Source organism: Arachis hypogaea, chromosome 16, assembly GCF_003086295.3.
Source record: "Arachis hypogaea cultivar Tifrunner chromosome 16, arahy.Tifrunner.gnm2.J5K5, whole genome shotgun sequence".
Taxonomy (NCBI): Eukaryota; Viridiplantae; Streptophyta; class Magnoliopsida; order Fabales; family Fabaceae; genus Arachis; species Arachis hypogaea.
In genome coordinates this window covers 30,170,781-30,184,918 of record NC_092051.1, presented here as the reverse complement: position 1 = coordinate 30,184,918, position 14,138 = coordinate 30,170,781, and the positions used below count along the sequence as shown (strand labels likewise).

Genomic DNA, 14,138 nt, shown 5'->3' with positions numbered 1-14,138 from the left:
GTCCATATTCTTTAAGGTGTTGGGCTCGATGTCTCTTATGGTGTAGCAAGGTCATTTGACGTCTTTGAGTGAAGATAGAGAATGATGTCTGTAAAAGACTCCGATATTTAAATTAGCAAATATTTAATACAAGTTTATGAGTTATGGGTTGAAAAATACCTGAGTTCTGTGGGGGTATTTATATAGTTGAAATGGTGACTTACTGACCACTCTTGTAATCTCCCATCCTCTTTTGGTGGGTAGTTATCTTTCCCTTTTATCTAAAAGTTGTTAAGATCTCATATTTAAATATATGGGCACATTTGTAGGAGCATTTAAGATTCTGCACAGAAGTCGGTATGAACAAGTCGGGCATGACAATGAGATGGGTGTGGACTTTAGTAGATTTGGATTTTTGTCTTTTGGCCTAGCTGAGTTGCGGGTCAGGGTATGAACAGTACTCGAGGTCGGATTTTGAAAAATCGGATCTCGAGCAAGAATCTTATCATTTAAGCCAACAAATCGTGATTTCACCGAGTCGAATAGCTGTTTGAGTATCTATCCTGAGTCGTTTTAATTTATAAAAGCGGGTTGGTTGGAGTTGGAGCCTTTAGGGTTGAAGTTGTATTCTCAACGTGATTTGTAGCTCCAAGAAGTTGAAAACTTTGACGTGATTGATATGTGTGTTGCTTCAGCTGTTCGCGCACTTTTTCAATTGCTTTGGTAATTCTGTCCATCCTTTAAATCAGAGTGAGATGAATTTTTTTGTCCCTACTAGCTATTTATTTATAGCATGTTTCTTCTCACTCTTCTTCTTCTTTTCCTTTTTGAAAAACTTTTGATATTATTTACTCCTTCATCCTCATTATCACTGCTTCGGATTTCATCAAGTGTTTTTCACTTCATCCTCTTTTTTCAAATAGTCTCGCATCTTTTTCGTTACTACTTATTATTTCTGTCTGGTTGATGTTGATATGATACCAATGCTTTGAAGATGAATGGACGTTGGAAAAAATAATTCCTTACGAGAAAAATAATTTCTTTCTCTTTCTCTTTTGACTTTTCTTTGGTTGTGGCTAGTTGTGTTGTGGAGTTCTTACCCCGTCAGAGATGGTGGTGCTGCCTTTGGTACAGTGATGTCGTCGTTGTCATCGTCGTAAGTGTTGCTATGTCATCACCTTTGGTTGAATGAGAAGTTCGAGTACATGTTCCATCTTTATTGGAACTCTAAACTTGAGATCATTCGTTCTGACTTGGAGAATTTTATTGGAGAAGAGATGACAATGGTTGAGATGTTTTAAGAATGTTAGGGTTGAGCTCCCAATCATCTTCCTACTAAAGCATTACTTCTTAAAAAATCCAATTTTTGTCTGAACTGAACTAGGTAGACTTTTATAGGTTGTATTAGGGGTGTAAATTACCGAACCGGACCGAAAATTACCGCAGAACCGAACCGAATTTTAAAACAACCGATTAAAAAACCGAAAAATTGGTTTTTTTTGGTTTTTTCGAAATAAACCGATCGGTTCGGTTCGGTTTTCGGTTGACTCGAAAGAAACCGAACCGAACCGGACCGAACCGAATAATGAGGGTTCAATGGTGTGTTTTTACTAAGCTGCCCTTTAACCTAGGTATAAAAGGGCAACTTCACACACAGCCCTAGCCTTCTTCCTCTCTTTTACGCGAACGGCGAATCCGGAGCCCTAGCTTTCTTCCTCTGTTCTTCTCTTCCACGACCACGGTTCCACACTTCCACCTTCGATTCCACCATGCTCGAGAGAAGGAGACCCTGAAGGAGAACCCTAGCTTCTCTTCCTCTCTTCTTCTCTTCAGTCATCGCCGTCGCTGGGTCGCCGTCGCTGCCTCGCTGGGTCGCCGTCGCCGAGGAGCAATCCATTCACCGAGAAGCAGTCCTGTCACCGTCCTGTCGCCAAGCAGCAGTCCAGTCGCCAAGCAAGACTCCAGTGGCCGTCGCAGTCCAACTCGACCGCCGAGCAGCACTCCTGTCACCAAGCCATCTCCTGCAGAAAGCAACTCCACAATGTCTTCTTCGGAGGTTAGAAATTCTGAACAATTATTTTTAGAGATTCTATTTAGTGATACTGTGCTTGATTTAACCTGAACAATTGTTTTTACAAATTCTATTTGTGGTTATGATTTTTAGAAATTCTGTTTGTGCTTTTGTGGTTATGTTTTTTAGAAATTCTGTAGCTAGAAATTCTGTTTGTATTGGCTACATCAAGAACTCACAGGATAATGCATCGCTTTTTTTTTATTTTAATTTTTTTCCTGGATGAAAAATAGAGACATTCATTGAATACATTGCTTGTGAGGTAATATGAAGTTTGCTGTCAAGCTTTAGAATTCAGCTTTAGTGGTGAGTGCATGAACTGGCTAAAAGTGGCAGTTGATACTTGATAGTAATTTTAGGGATGAAATCATTGAAATAGGCATTGGACTAGCTTCACTCATTCCCAATTTTGATAGAAGGTCTATTATATATCTTGTTTGGGACAAACTGCATAGAATCTTATGTTCTTTGGCACATGATAGTATTTCTTTTTGGTTTCTGGGTGCATAGGAGACCTTATTCTAATTAGTGTCAATAATAACCTGAAGCAAGGTTACTTCAAGAAAAAGGAAATTGATTCTTTAATTCCCCTGTGCCATTCAATGCCGTTAACTAAGATCATGTTTGACTCCAAATGTGATGATGTATTTGATGTCAAGGTACATGTTTCTTTAATTTTATTATTGAAGCCTATAATTGATTCTAAATATATATTTCATAAACTATAAGGAAAAAAAAGATTTATTTATTACACTTCCAATTGATAGAAAAAAATTGTAACTTGTAACAATTTATGATTAATTAATCAAGAGAATCTAGTACATGTTATGATTAACCTTAATCTTGGACTTTTGGTATCTGAGGAATGCAGTAGTGTCCTGAAGCAGTACTAATCTAGAATTTCCTGGCTTGTCTACATAGCACATGCCCCAATTAATTTTGAACGTTTCCATTATTATGTTCCATTTGAGACCACAAGCTGTAGTTTAGCTAAATTAAAATGATCCATTTGCTTAAAATTAATGGCATGACATACATAAACCCCTTGCTTTGTCATCATCCCACTTATGTTTAAGTGTAAGTGTAACATTAAATAATGGCTTGACAAATTGCCTCCTCATACAGCTAACTAAACTACTTTATGTATGTGCTTCCACCTATGATCCATGTCAGAAAAATTTGGGTTCTTCTAGGACGCGTTTGAATAATAATTACGATGATGCTGATGCAGCCTACTAGGAGAGCTATTCTTAAAAACTGATGCAGAAACTTCATGCTAGCTTAAATCTTTATATATTTCTTTAAATGCATGTTGTGTTTTCGAATCATTATTAGAATACTATTAATTCATTATATTTCTTATGAAATAAATAGAAAAATAAATAATAAATGATGGTTATACTTATATGTGAAATTCTTCCTTTGTTATGTTGAGTATAATGCATCTTGAATGTGTAGTTTGGTGGACTATTTGAGCTGTTAATTATGCTTGTTTTGGTGGACTGTTAGAGCTGTTAATGATGCTTGTTTTGTTGCTGGAAACAATACTTTTGGTGCTGTTCATGAATTAAAAACCTTAATTTTTCATTGTTCTGTTTATATATATATGCAGCCAACAAGCAATGAGGTGCCCAGTGAGCGGACGCCTGAAGTTGGGGGTGAAATTGTTGAGTCCGCGGTACGTTCTTCAACGGACAGCGGCGTGCTTACCAAACCCCCGCCCCATCCTAGATCAAAGAAGAGGAAGGTTCATTCAACTAATGTGGGTGCAACTCCGGGAGCAACTCCAACAAATCCATCTCCAAGTACTGTGGAAACTGATGAAGAGGATAGCAAGGATGAAGCTAATGAAGGTAACAGAAAACCTTCTAGACCTAGATCTTGGACTTGGGAACACTTTACAAGGGATCTTAAGTCCAAGCCATCACATCCTAGGGCTAAATGTAATTGGTGTGGTGCATCATATGCATGTGACTCTCATAGAAATGGTACAACTAATATGCGTTATCATTTGTTGAACCAATGTAAAAAATTTCCTAGGGAGTCGGGTGACCCTAGTCAAACAATCCTTACCTTCCAACAAAAAAAAGAGGGTGAAGGGGTATTTACTGCAGTTACTTTTGATGCTGAAATGTGTAGAAAAGCCCTTGCTAGGATGATAATTGTTGATGAGCTACCATTCAAGTTTGTTGAGGGGGAGGGATTTAGATTCTATATGAGTATTGTGCAGCCTAGATTTTCACTTCCGGGAAGGATTACTGTTGCTAAGGACTGTTGGAATCTCTATATTAGTGAGAAGAATAGGTTGAAAACTGTGTTCAAGCAACCGAATCAATCTGTTTGTTTAACTACTGATTGTTGGACTTCTGTGCAAAATCTGAATTATATGTGTCTCACTGCTCATTACATTGATCATGATTGGAAATTGCAAAAGAGGATTATTAATTTTTGTCTTATTAAAAACCACAAGGGAGAAACAATTGGTAGAAAGATTGAGAGATGTCTTTTGGGGTGGGGGATATCTAGAGTGTTCACAATTACTGTTGATAACGCTAGTTCTAATGACACTGCAATATCTTACCTAAGAACTAGAATGGAGGATTGGAATTTACATCCTTTGAAAGGAGAGCATTTGCATGTTAGGTGTTGTGCACATATTCTTAATCTTGTTGTTAATGATGGATTGAAAGAGATGCATGAATCTATTAGCAAGATAAGAAATGCTATTAGATATGTGCGTGCTTCCCCTAGTCGTATGAATAGGTTCAAAAATTTCATTAAGGAAGCTAGGATACAAGACAAGTGTACTGTCCAACTCGATGTTCCCACTAGATGGAACTCTACATACACCATGCTTGAAAGTGGTTTGAAGTTTCAAAAGGCGTTCAAGAGGCTAGGGGAGAGAGATACAGAATATGCTCTAATGCAAGGTGGTATTCCGAGGAATATTGATTGGGATAATGCAAAACACTTTATGGAATTCCTGAAAATTTTTCATGATGTTACAAAGAGTGTGTCTGGTAGTTTGCTTGTGACTTCTTCTCAATATTTTCATGAGTTTTGTAAGATTTTGCGTGTGTTCAAAGCTTCTTGTGGTAGTCGAGATCCATTACTTGGGAGTATGGCTGAGAGGATGAAGCTTAAGTATGACAAGTACTGGGGTAACATTAAAAATATCAACATGACGATTTTTGTTGCTGTGATTCTTGATCCTAGATACAAGTTGAAGTTTGTCAACTTTAGCTTTGAAAAGCTATATGATAAGGATGATGCTAATTTTTTGGGTGCAAAAGTGAAAGAAACCTTCTCCAAGATGTTTGAATGCTATATGAATGCAAATAATGGGGGAAGATCTTTTACTTCAACAACAATGGATGGTGCATCAGATGTGGGAGTACCTGATGGCGACATGGCTGGTGATTTTTTTAAGGAGGTGCATTTTCATGAGATCATCAACAAGAATGAGGTGGATTTGTATTTGATGGATGGTTTAGAGAAGCCTGGTGATCAAAATACTTTTGACATATTGAATTGGTGGAAGGTAAATTCTAGCAAGTATCCTATCTTATCCCAAATAGCTAGAGATGTCCTAGCAATGCCGGTCTCAACTGTTGCTTCAGAATCAGCTTTTAGCACTGGTGGAAGAGTGCTTAACAACTATAGGAGTTCTTTAACTCCAAAGACAGTTGAGGCATTGATATGCACACAAAATTGGCTTCGTGCTTCTCCAATGACAACTGATTTTGAGGAGCTTATTGAAGAGTTTGAGAAACTTGAATTAGGTATGCAAAAAAGAAATTTGTAGTTCCTTTCATGGTTTATGTTTATAATCTATAATCTATATTATATTTATAATCTATATTGATTTTCTTGTTTTATTTTTGTAGAAATTGCACCAACCGGAGAAGATGAGGATGAGTCTGGTGTGGATTCAGATTAAGTATGGTGGTTGATTGGCTGTTTGGTTTTTATTTGTTTTAAAGTGACTGTTGTGGTTTAAAGTGTGTTTATTTTTTTTGTTTTGCTAGACATTTTTAATTGCCTTTGTTTTATATTTAATTAAGTTGAATTTGTACTGGATTTGAATGTGATATACTCTTGTAATTCTGGTTTATTGAAGGTTTTAAACTTTATTTTATGATATTTTAAATTCTGTTTATTAGATATAAAAAAACCGAAAAAACCGACCGAACCAAACCGCTGTTGGTTCGGTACGGTTCGGTTCGGTTGTCCAGAAAGCAGCCAACCGAATGGTTGATATTAAAGTTCAACCGATCAGGTCGGTTCGGTTGGTTTTCGGTCCAAAACCGAACCAAACCGAACCGATTACACCCCTAGGTTGTATGGTTTGTTTCTTTTATATATATGCATTCTGAAGTAGTTCTCCTTTTTAGTAGAGAGAATGGTCAGCTCATCTGAAGCTTATAAGTTGAAAGCTTCCAAGAAAAACTTAAATCAATGCCAAGCTCAACTGGAAATACAAAAGGTCGTGATCATTTGGATATGAATTCTTCTCCCGAGTTGCCACCCTCCTCTTCGCATGTTGTTTGAAATAGATCCCGACCTTCAAATTACCAAGGTTCTTCCAAAGCTTCCCTAGTTCCCAAGTTTCATGAATTGGACAAGGGTTTGATCAAGAGAGTTCTCGTAAAAGAAAAAAATCTTAGCAACAAGTAAGGGAACTCCTTTAATACCAAGTTTGATGTTTTGAGCTTTACTAATGAGTATATCATGTCGGACAGCAACATAGCTATAAATGACCTGGGAATGGAGAAGAACTTAGAGGTGTGCATAAAAAGTAGGATTCACACTTTGGTTATATGCAGGGCCATTCAGAAGAAGCTTAAAGAATCTTCTCTCCAACACCTTGCAATCTAAGCTTTCTGACCTTCATTCTAAGATTGAGGTTCTTGAGAAAGAGAATGTCTGACTTGAAGCTGAACATAACACTACGAGGTCGGATAATATTGATCTAAGAAAGATGATTAAGGAGAGTGACGAGGTCCGAGATACTAAATTCGAGACTCAAAAGAAGGTTGAATCGGAGAAAGTACGACTTTACGATGAAGACATGAAGTTGAAGACTTGGAGAGGATGAGAAAGGATTATGAGCAACTTGAGTAGGCTTTGAAAAGGGATTGGATTACACTAGAAAATTTGAAGGCTCAGGTTCGAGTGTTGGTGCCTGACTTGGTCATTTCTTTTATCGACCCAGACAAGGTCGTGGTGGATGGCCAAATCGTGGATCCTCATACCTCTTATGCTACTGAGGAAGATGCTCCTAAGTCTAAAGATAGAACTCACGAGGTCTTTTCGAATGTTGCAACTATCGACCTTTCATTCGAGGTCGTTCCTTCTGATGTTGTTGTTGCTTTTCCTTTGTTTTTTCCTTTTGTGTATGTTTTCCGAGTTGTAGATTTTTGAATAAAGATTATAATATTTTAGATATTTATGCCCTTTATTGGGAGATTTTGACTTTAATTGTACTAAGTCACACTGCTTTTCTTAGCATGCTTTTGTTTGCACTCTTCTGGGTTACATCCATTGTTGAATAGCTTTGTTAGCTTTAATTTTGCTAAGTGTTGTGCATGCTTTTGAAACTCGCACGCTTCCAACTTCTAGTATAGTTTATAGAAGACCTCATAACTTGTTTCTTTTTACTGCATGCTTTTTAATTTGTCCTTTTTGACTTCATTATCTCGATTAGTACGAGGTATTTTAATTAGAGGATTGTTTTTATGTTTCAATTTTTTTGAATCATTTTTACAATTCTTTCTTTCCTTTTTAACTCATTTTTGTATGAGTTGTTTAGCTTGATGATTATTTTTCTTGTCGTGTTTTCTTTTACCCGTTTTAGGGCTTTATCAGCTCTTACAATGCATGCTTCAACTTTTGATTTGTCATTTTCGACTTTTTCCTAACTCGTTTTTCGTACGAATTGTGGGTTATAGGATTTTTTTTACGATTTAGATTTCTCTTTGATTCGTTTATATAATTAGTCCTTGAACTCAGACCTCGTCGCTTCATAGCCCCGACTGTCAAAGTTGGTTTAGCTATTTTCGCACTTTTTCGAGCACGAATTCAAGTCATGTAAGTCAGATTCAATGAAAACTTGTAGAAATGTAAGTGACTTGATTTATTAATCTTTGAAAGCAATTACAATAGATGGTCAGTTGCTACTAGGAGCTTTTTACAAGTGGAACTCCTAGTCCTTATTTTGATGCCTTGTTAAAAATATTTTAGTAAAGCCTTGAGGTCGGGAAAATAGTGCATCAAGGAGTATGGTTTGCTTTCTAGCTGTCGTATCTCTTTAGTTGTAGACATGGTACGATCTAGGTAGATTGTTTTCAAGCAAGTTGGATATTTTGTAGTAATTCTTTCCCAAGTAACTTTGTTGGGATCCTTCCATTTTGTTGCCATCTTTTCTTCACCCGATTCGGCCCGATGTCATTTTGAATCAAGGCGAGGTCGCTATTTTAGAAGGTTCGTCGTACAACCTTCTTATTGTATATCATGGCCACTTTTTTCTTGGAATCTTCTTTTTGAAGTCATATCTCGAAGACGGGGTCGGAGTTTTCTCTGTAAGCTTGGAGGTTTCAACCTCATTATAGAGTCCGATCCTTTGGCTTTCTTTATTTGTCCCTATTAAGATTATTGATTCAATGTCGTGGATAGGTGGAAAGATGATTTCCTATTTGTGGGCTGGAAAATTGTCTGATGTGCCTGTGGCCTCTATTTGAGCTCTAACGTATTGACTTTTTTGCTTGTGGGGCTACTTCTGAAGTTAATACTTTTATTGTAAAATTTATGCTCCGACTATTGATCCCCATGAATGGTAGCTATTCCCTCCTTTGTTGGAAACTTCATACGTAGATGAGAAGGGGACATTACTACAGCTAGTCGATTTAATGTTGTCTGACCTATTGATGGATTGTAGGTAGATGGGGTGTCTACCACGATGTAGTCAACACTGACGGTATGGGCTCTAAAACTTTTACCGAAGATGGTATAAGGGCTTATGTACCCAAGTGATTAGATTGGTGTTTCTCCTAATCCAGATAGAGTGTTTGGGTACGCCTTTAAGCTATTTTCTTCTTGTCGAAGGCAGATTTGAAGATGTCTGTAGAACTCTCTTAGTTTACCAATATCTTATTTAGAGTTTCACATTGGTTAATAATATTATATCACCAAGAAATCATCATGGATGATAGCGATACCTTTGATATCTTCTAGTGCAAAAATTTTAGTGGAAAGGTCAGGTTTATTACAGCCTTTTTCGACCTGGTAGACTTCTTTGAGATGTCTTTTTTGAAATGACTTAGTTGTTCTATCTTCAATGGGTCCTTTTATGTTAATGTGAACATGTCTATTTAGGGTGCTTTATGGGATTTGACGATGTTTTCCAATCTTCGCACTCCCATCTTCTTTTGTGGTCTTTTTATTTGTGCTTGAGTTAGTAGTTATTTTGACGATCTTGTTGAGGCTTCATAATCTGAATAGTTTCTTTCAGATTAATGTATTTTTCATCTCGTTGTTGAATATTGTACAAAAAAGTCGGGTGCCTTTTTTATATGACTATAAGAAAGGACCTTCTCTGAGGATATTAATGAGTCCTATGATAGTTGCTTCAGTGGGCATGTTCTGAATCTCCAAATATACTTTATTGAACTTTTTCATGTAGGATCTAGAAGACTCTCCGACTTCTTATTTGACACCCAAGAGTCTTGGAGCATGCTTAGATTTGTCTTTTTAAATGGAGAATTGAGTGGGAAAGTTCTTGGCCAAGTTGTCAAAGCCGCTTTGGCCAATGTGGTCAGAAAGGCTTTGCACAGAGTTGTGTCAAAAGCATCGGCCAAATACATGCGAGTTTTGAAATTGCTTAAGTAGTGTCGTGGGTCAGTCGTTCTATCGTAGAGGTCCATGTCTGAGCTCTTAAAGTTTTTAGGGACTTTAGCCCACATGATTTATTCTGAGAATTGATCTTCACTTTCCAGAGTTGTGGTTTTTCGACCAGCTCAAGATCTCCTACCTTTGAGATCGGATTCCAATCTCTCTAATTTTTCTTCCAACTTCCTACATTGTCGTACCTCTCTTTGTAGAGCTCGTTCAGACTCACATTATCGCTCCAACGCAATCTCGAACTACTCCAATCGACCTTGTTGTCCATGTGGAACAAACCTATTAATTTTGTTGCTTCTTTGTCTCCTAATGTTCCAAGTCTATGGATCTCTAATCCTAATCTTCGTTCACTGGGATTGTTTCTATCTCTTCCTTCATCAGTTCCTCTATCTCTTGGTGGGAGAGGGATGACAACTGCCCGATCATTTTTAATTTGTTCATCTTGGAGTTTCGATTCTGATGTTGTGTGTCCATCTTCTAGGTAATAGTTAGCCATAGTTGGGTGTTAAACTCTAGGTCCCCAACAACGGCGCCAATGTTCCGAAGATTACCTAAAAATGACGATTTGGGGCTGAACATGAGTTCCAGACTCCTTAAGGTGTTGGGTCCGACGTCTCCTCTGGTGTGGCGAGGCCATCCGATGTTTTTGAGTAAGGATAGGGGATGGTATCTGCAAGGGACTCCGATGCTCAAGTTAGCAAAGGTTTAATACATATTTATGAGCTATGGGTTGAGAAATACCTGATTTCTGAAGGGGTATTATATAGGTGGAATGTTGGCTTAGTGACCACTCTTGTAACCTCCCTTCCTCTTCTGATACGTAGTTTATCTCTCCTTTTTATCTGGGAGTTGTTAAGATTTCATATTTAAATATATAGGCACATTTGTAAAAGCAGTTAAGATTCTGCATAGAGGTCGGTCTGAACAAGTCAAGTATAATGATGAGATAGGTATGAACCTTAGTAGATTGAACTTTCTGTTTTTGGGTCTGGCTGAGTTGCGAACCAGGACATGAACAGGAGGTGTTCTCATCAATAGTTTATGGTAGTCTTTTTTTTCTTTTCTTTTTTCCTTCTTTTTCTCTTTTTTTTTTTTTTATTTTTTGGACATTTTTTATGTAATATTGTGCTGATTGAGAGCTTTTAACGCATTTTTTTTTAATCTCTGGGAATTATTCAGTATTTAACTATTTAAAGAATGTCAAAAATATAAGTGATATCAAATATAATACATTGTACTGCTGTAAGAAAAGTTATGAGTTTCCACTTAATTATCCCAAAGATCATTTAAGAACTTTCCAAAAATAAAAGGATCATTGTAACTATAGAGACCAATAATGGAACGGACAAATTTTTTGCATATGACATAGCATACATATGCCTGAAATTATTCACATTTCAAGTAAAACATATATAATTTATTTGGTGTTGATGATATGATGAATAATGGAAGCAAGCTTAGCAGTTGTCAATGGTTTCTCATGGTAATCATTTAAGCCAGCTTCCATAAATTCTCTTATTTCCACGTCCATTGAACGTGATGACACACCAACAATCATGCTGCAAATGCCCATTGACCGAAGCTTTTTTGTTGCCTATAAATGTAAAAGCAACGTGACAATCTCATTAGTCATTACACAACATGCTAGAAAAAATTATGTTATGGTGAAAAATGAAATTAGGTAAAAAGTGAAGATTGTAATTTTTACAATAGAATAAAAAAATATATTAAAAAAATAAAAATATCATATGCAATGCATATTTAATAAAAAAAAATAACTACAATTTTCACTCTTCATTCAATTTTATTCTTTACTTCAGAAATTTTCTTTTAGAAATTATTTCTCTAACATTATATTGAACCTTATCCTTAGTCTTTTCATAAATAGTAAACCTATCCTAGGAAACTAGCTAGTCATCTCATCAACTTGGCTTAAATAAATAAGGTTCTTGTTTCTACCAAAAAAAATTATTAGTCCAATAAAATTTAAAAACTTTTAGTTTTAAGACTTTAGTTTTAGTTTCTGTTGCTACTGCTTTGTTAATCAATATAAAAATACATAATATACCAGTATTTAAACTGTTATGTTAACACTTCACAACAGTCAGCAATAACTAAAACAATTTTTTTTTTTAAAAAATACTAGACTAAAACAAAAAATTAAACTGAAATTTTATAGGAACCAAAAATTTATTAGTCTCTCAACTCTCTATCTCTTCTTGCGTTGAAGGAGCATAAAGATATTTTATTTGAGCAAGATTTTGTTTTTCTCATTTCCATTATTTAAATTGTCCAAGACCTATAGTTAAGAGACTAATGCAACTGATGATGGAATGAACTTCATAATTAACCTACTGTATAAATAAATTTAAACCAATGCACTAGTTAATGCATCAAAAGCTTAAGCTTTTTTATTCTTTCAATAAAAACATTTCATTTTAATTTTCTAAATATCATGAACATATATACAGTCTAAATTTAAAATATGAGCTTATAATAGCTTAGCTTATTACCTCAATGCCATTCATGATGGGCATATCCTTGTCCATAAGAATGAGGTCAAAGCTTTGACCATAACCGTGAACATCTACAGCTTCTTTTCCATTTGCTACTCCCATGCATTCCACTCCCAAACCATTCAACATCTTTTGATGAATCTTTCGGTTGATCATGTTGTCATCTACGACAAGAGCTCTTAATTGGGTCGATAAATTTCGACTTGTCATTAGGTTTCTCTCCTTGTGACTTAGTCAACCACAAACCTAACTTGAAAGAAATATTTAACAAAGAGAATCATCAAATGAAATTCCATATCTACTATATCTCGTTAGATATGTCTTGATGAAAATGTCGAAGGAATCAATAGAAAAGGGGCTTTATTCTAAGGGTTGATTTTTGAATTATCTTTAGATTTCTTTTTGGAACAAAAAATGGTCAACAATATTATTATATACATCTAAATATCTAATCAAGAGTAAAACTACTACACAACTAAAAATATTTATAACATGACAATTTTTTTTAACAAAATATAAACATATATGTAGTTTATTGGATAGAATGATTTGTTATAACGACCCATTTATTCATCTAACAATAATAGTCAATAATGCATGTTAATTAAAATTCAAGATATCAATCTTGAAGCTTCACACTAACCTGGAAGAATAAATTTTCTCCTTATTCTAGAGTAATAACACTAATTTTGTAATACGTGGAGAAATGAGGAAGATGAATGAAATTGGCTTTATGCTTGGGTGCTATATATATATATATACAAAGATATATCATATATTCCAATGTGGTTAATTGACTAAGCATACCACAAGAACATGCAAGATGGAAAGAAAGACGAAGAAAAAGTAGAAACTGTAAAATTAAATTAGGTGTGCACATTGAGTTTGTAGAAGTATCATTTGATTTTGTTCAAATCTCAAAAGTCTAAGGGAGAGTGATTTGTTTTCCAAAAATGGGGGTGATTCCTGATACACTGGGTAAATGTGTAGACCAATCTTTTTTCTATTTTTCACTAAACAAGAAGACAATAATATTACAATTAGATTTTTTTTTGGGTACTCTTGGTTATTTGCCTCTCATTTGGTTTTTTTTTTTTTTTTTTTTTTTCTCGTTGGCTAACGAGTTTGACCCACAAGACTTGCGACACTAGTAAACTATACTTCATTCATTTCTTCTTCTTGAAAGTGCAAATCTTACACTGCATGGAAAATACATAGATAATAAATTAGAGGCTAGCAATGTGTCCACATAATATAACTTTATTTACCAGGACGAGAATAATAGATCACGTGGAACTATAGAATGTTACTAGCTACACTATTCTCTATTCTCCTCGTTAATGGATTAGATTCTATTTTATCTTCTCCATGAACTTCTTTTTAGTTTATACATTAACACAATTTGCATCTTATATATCAATATAGGTATGCTTATAGTAATTAGTAAAGGTGAATTCCATTAACTTTGTTCACCACATATTTGACTCTAATTATTTTGTATATAGTATGTTTCTTTAAAGTGGGTTGTTTCCTTGTTTTTTGTTTCTAACATTTAAACACCTAGTTCCTCATATATTTAGAAATTTTTGTGTTGTTTCTATTCTAACATATGAATTTCATTATTATTATTTTTTTAAATTGAGTTAGATGTTAGACAGGTATTTATTGATATA

At 35.3% G+C, this 14,138-nt stretch overlaps 1 protein-coding gene and 1 non-coding gene across 2 annotated transcripts; one reads left to right on the top strand and one right to left on the bottom strand.

Annotated features, from left to right (window-relative positions):
* Positions 1 to 3,991: 3,991 nt before the first annotated feature.
* LOC112756940 (putative AC transposase) lies at positions 3,992 to 6,193 on the top strand. Its single transcript, XM_025805541.2, has 2 exons — positions 3,992 to 5,832; positions 5,938 to 6,193. The coding sequence occupies exons 1-2, from the start codon at positions 4,050 to 4,052 to the stop codon at positions 5,988 to 5,990; spliced, it is 1,836 nt and encodes a 611-aa protein (XP_025661326.2). The 5' UTR covers positions 3,992 to 4,049; the 3' UTR covers positions 5,991 to 6,193.
* Positions 6,194 to 11,192: 4,999 nt separating this feature from the next.
* LOC112758205 (uncharacterized) lies at positions 11,193 to 13,447 on the bottom strand. Its single transcript, XR_011873602.1, has 3 exons — positions 13,109 to 13,447; positions 12,463 to 12,711; positions 11,193 to 11,543 (listed from the first exon to the last, which is right to left on the bottom strand). It is a non-coding gene; the product is annotated as an uncharacterized protein (transcript).
* Positions 13,448 to 14,138: the final 691 nt, after the last annotated feature.

Coding starts and splice junctions, on each gene's coding strand:
- LOC112756940 (XM_025805541.2), top strand. CDS start 4,050: ATGCGTTATCATTTGTTGAACCAATGTAAAAAATTTCCTAGGGAGTCG. Junction 5,833..5,937: donor GTTTGAGAAACTTGAATTAG/GTATGCAAAAAA, acceptor TTATTTTTGTAG/AAATTGCACCAACCGGAGAA.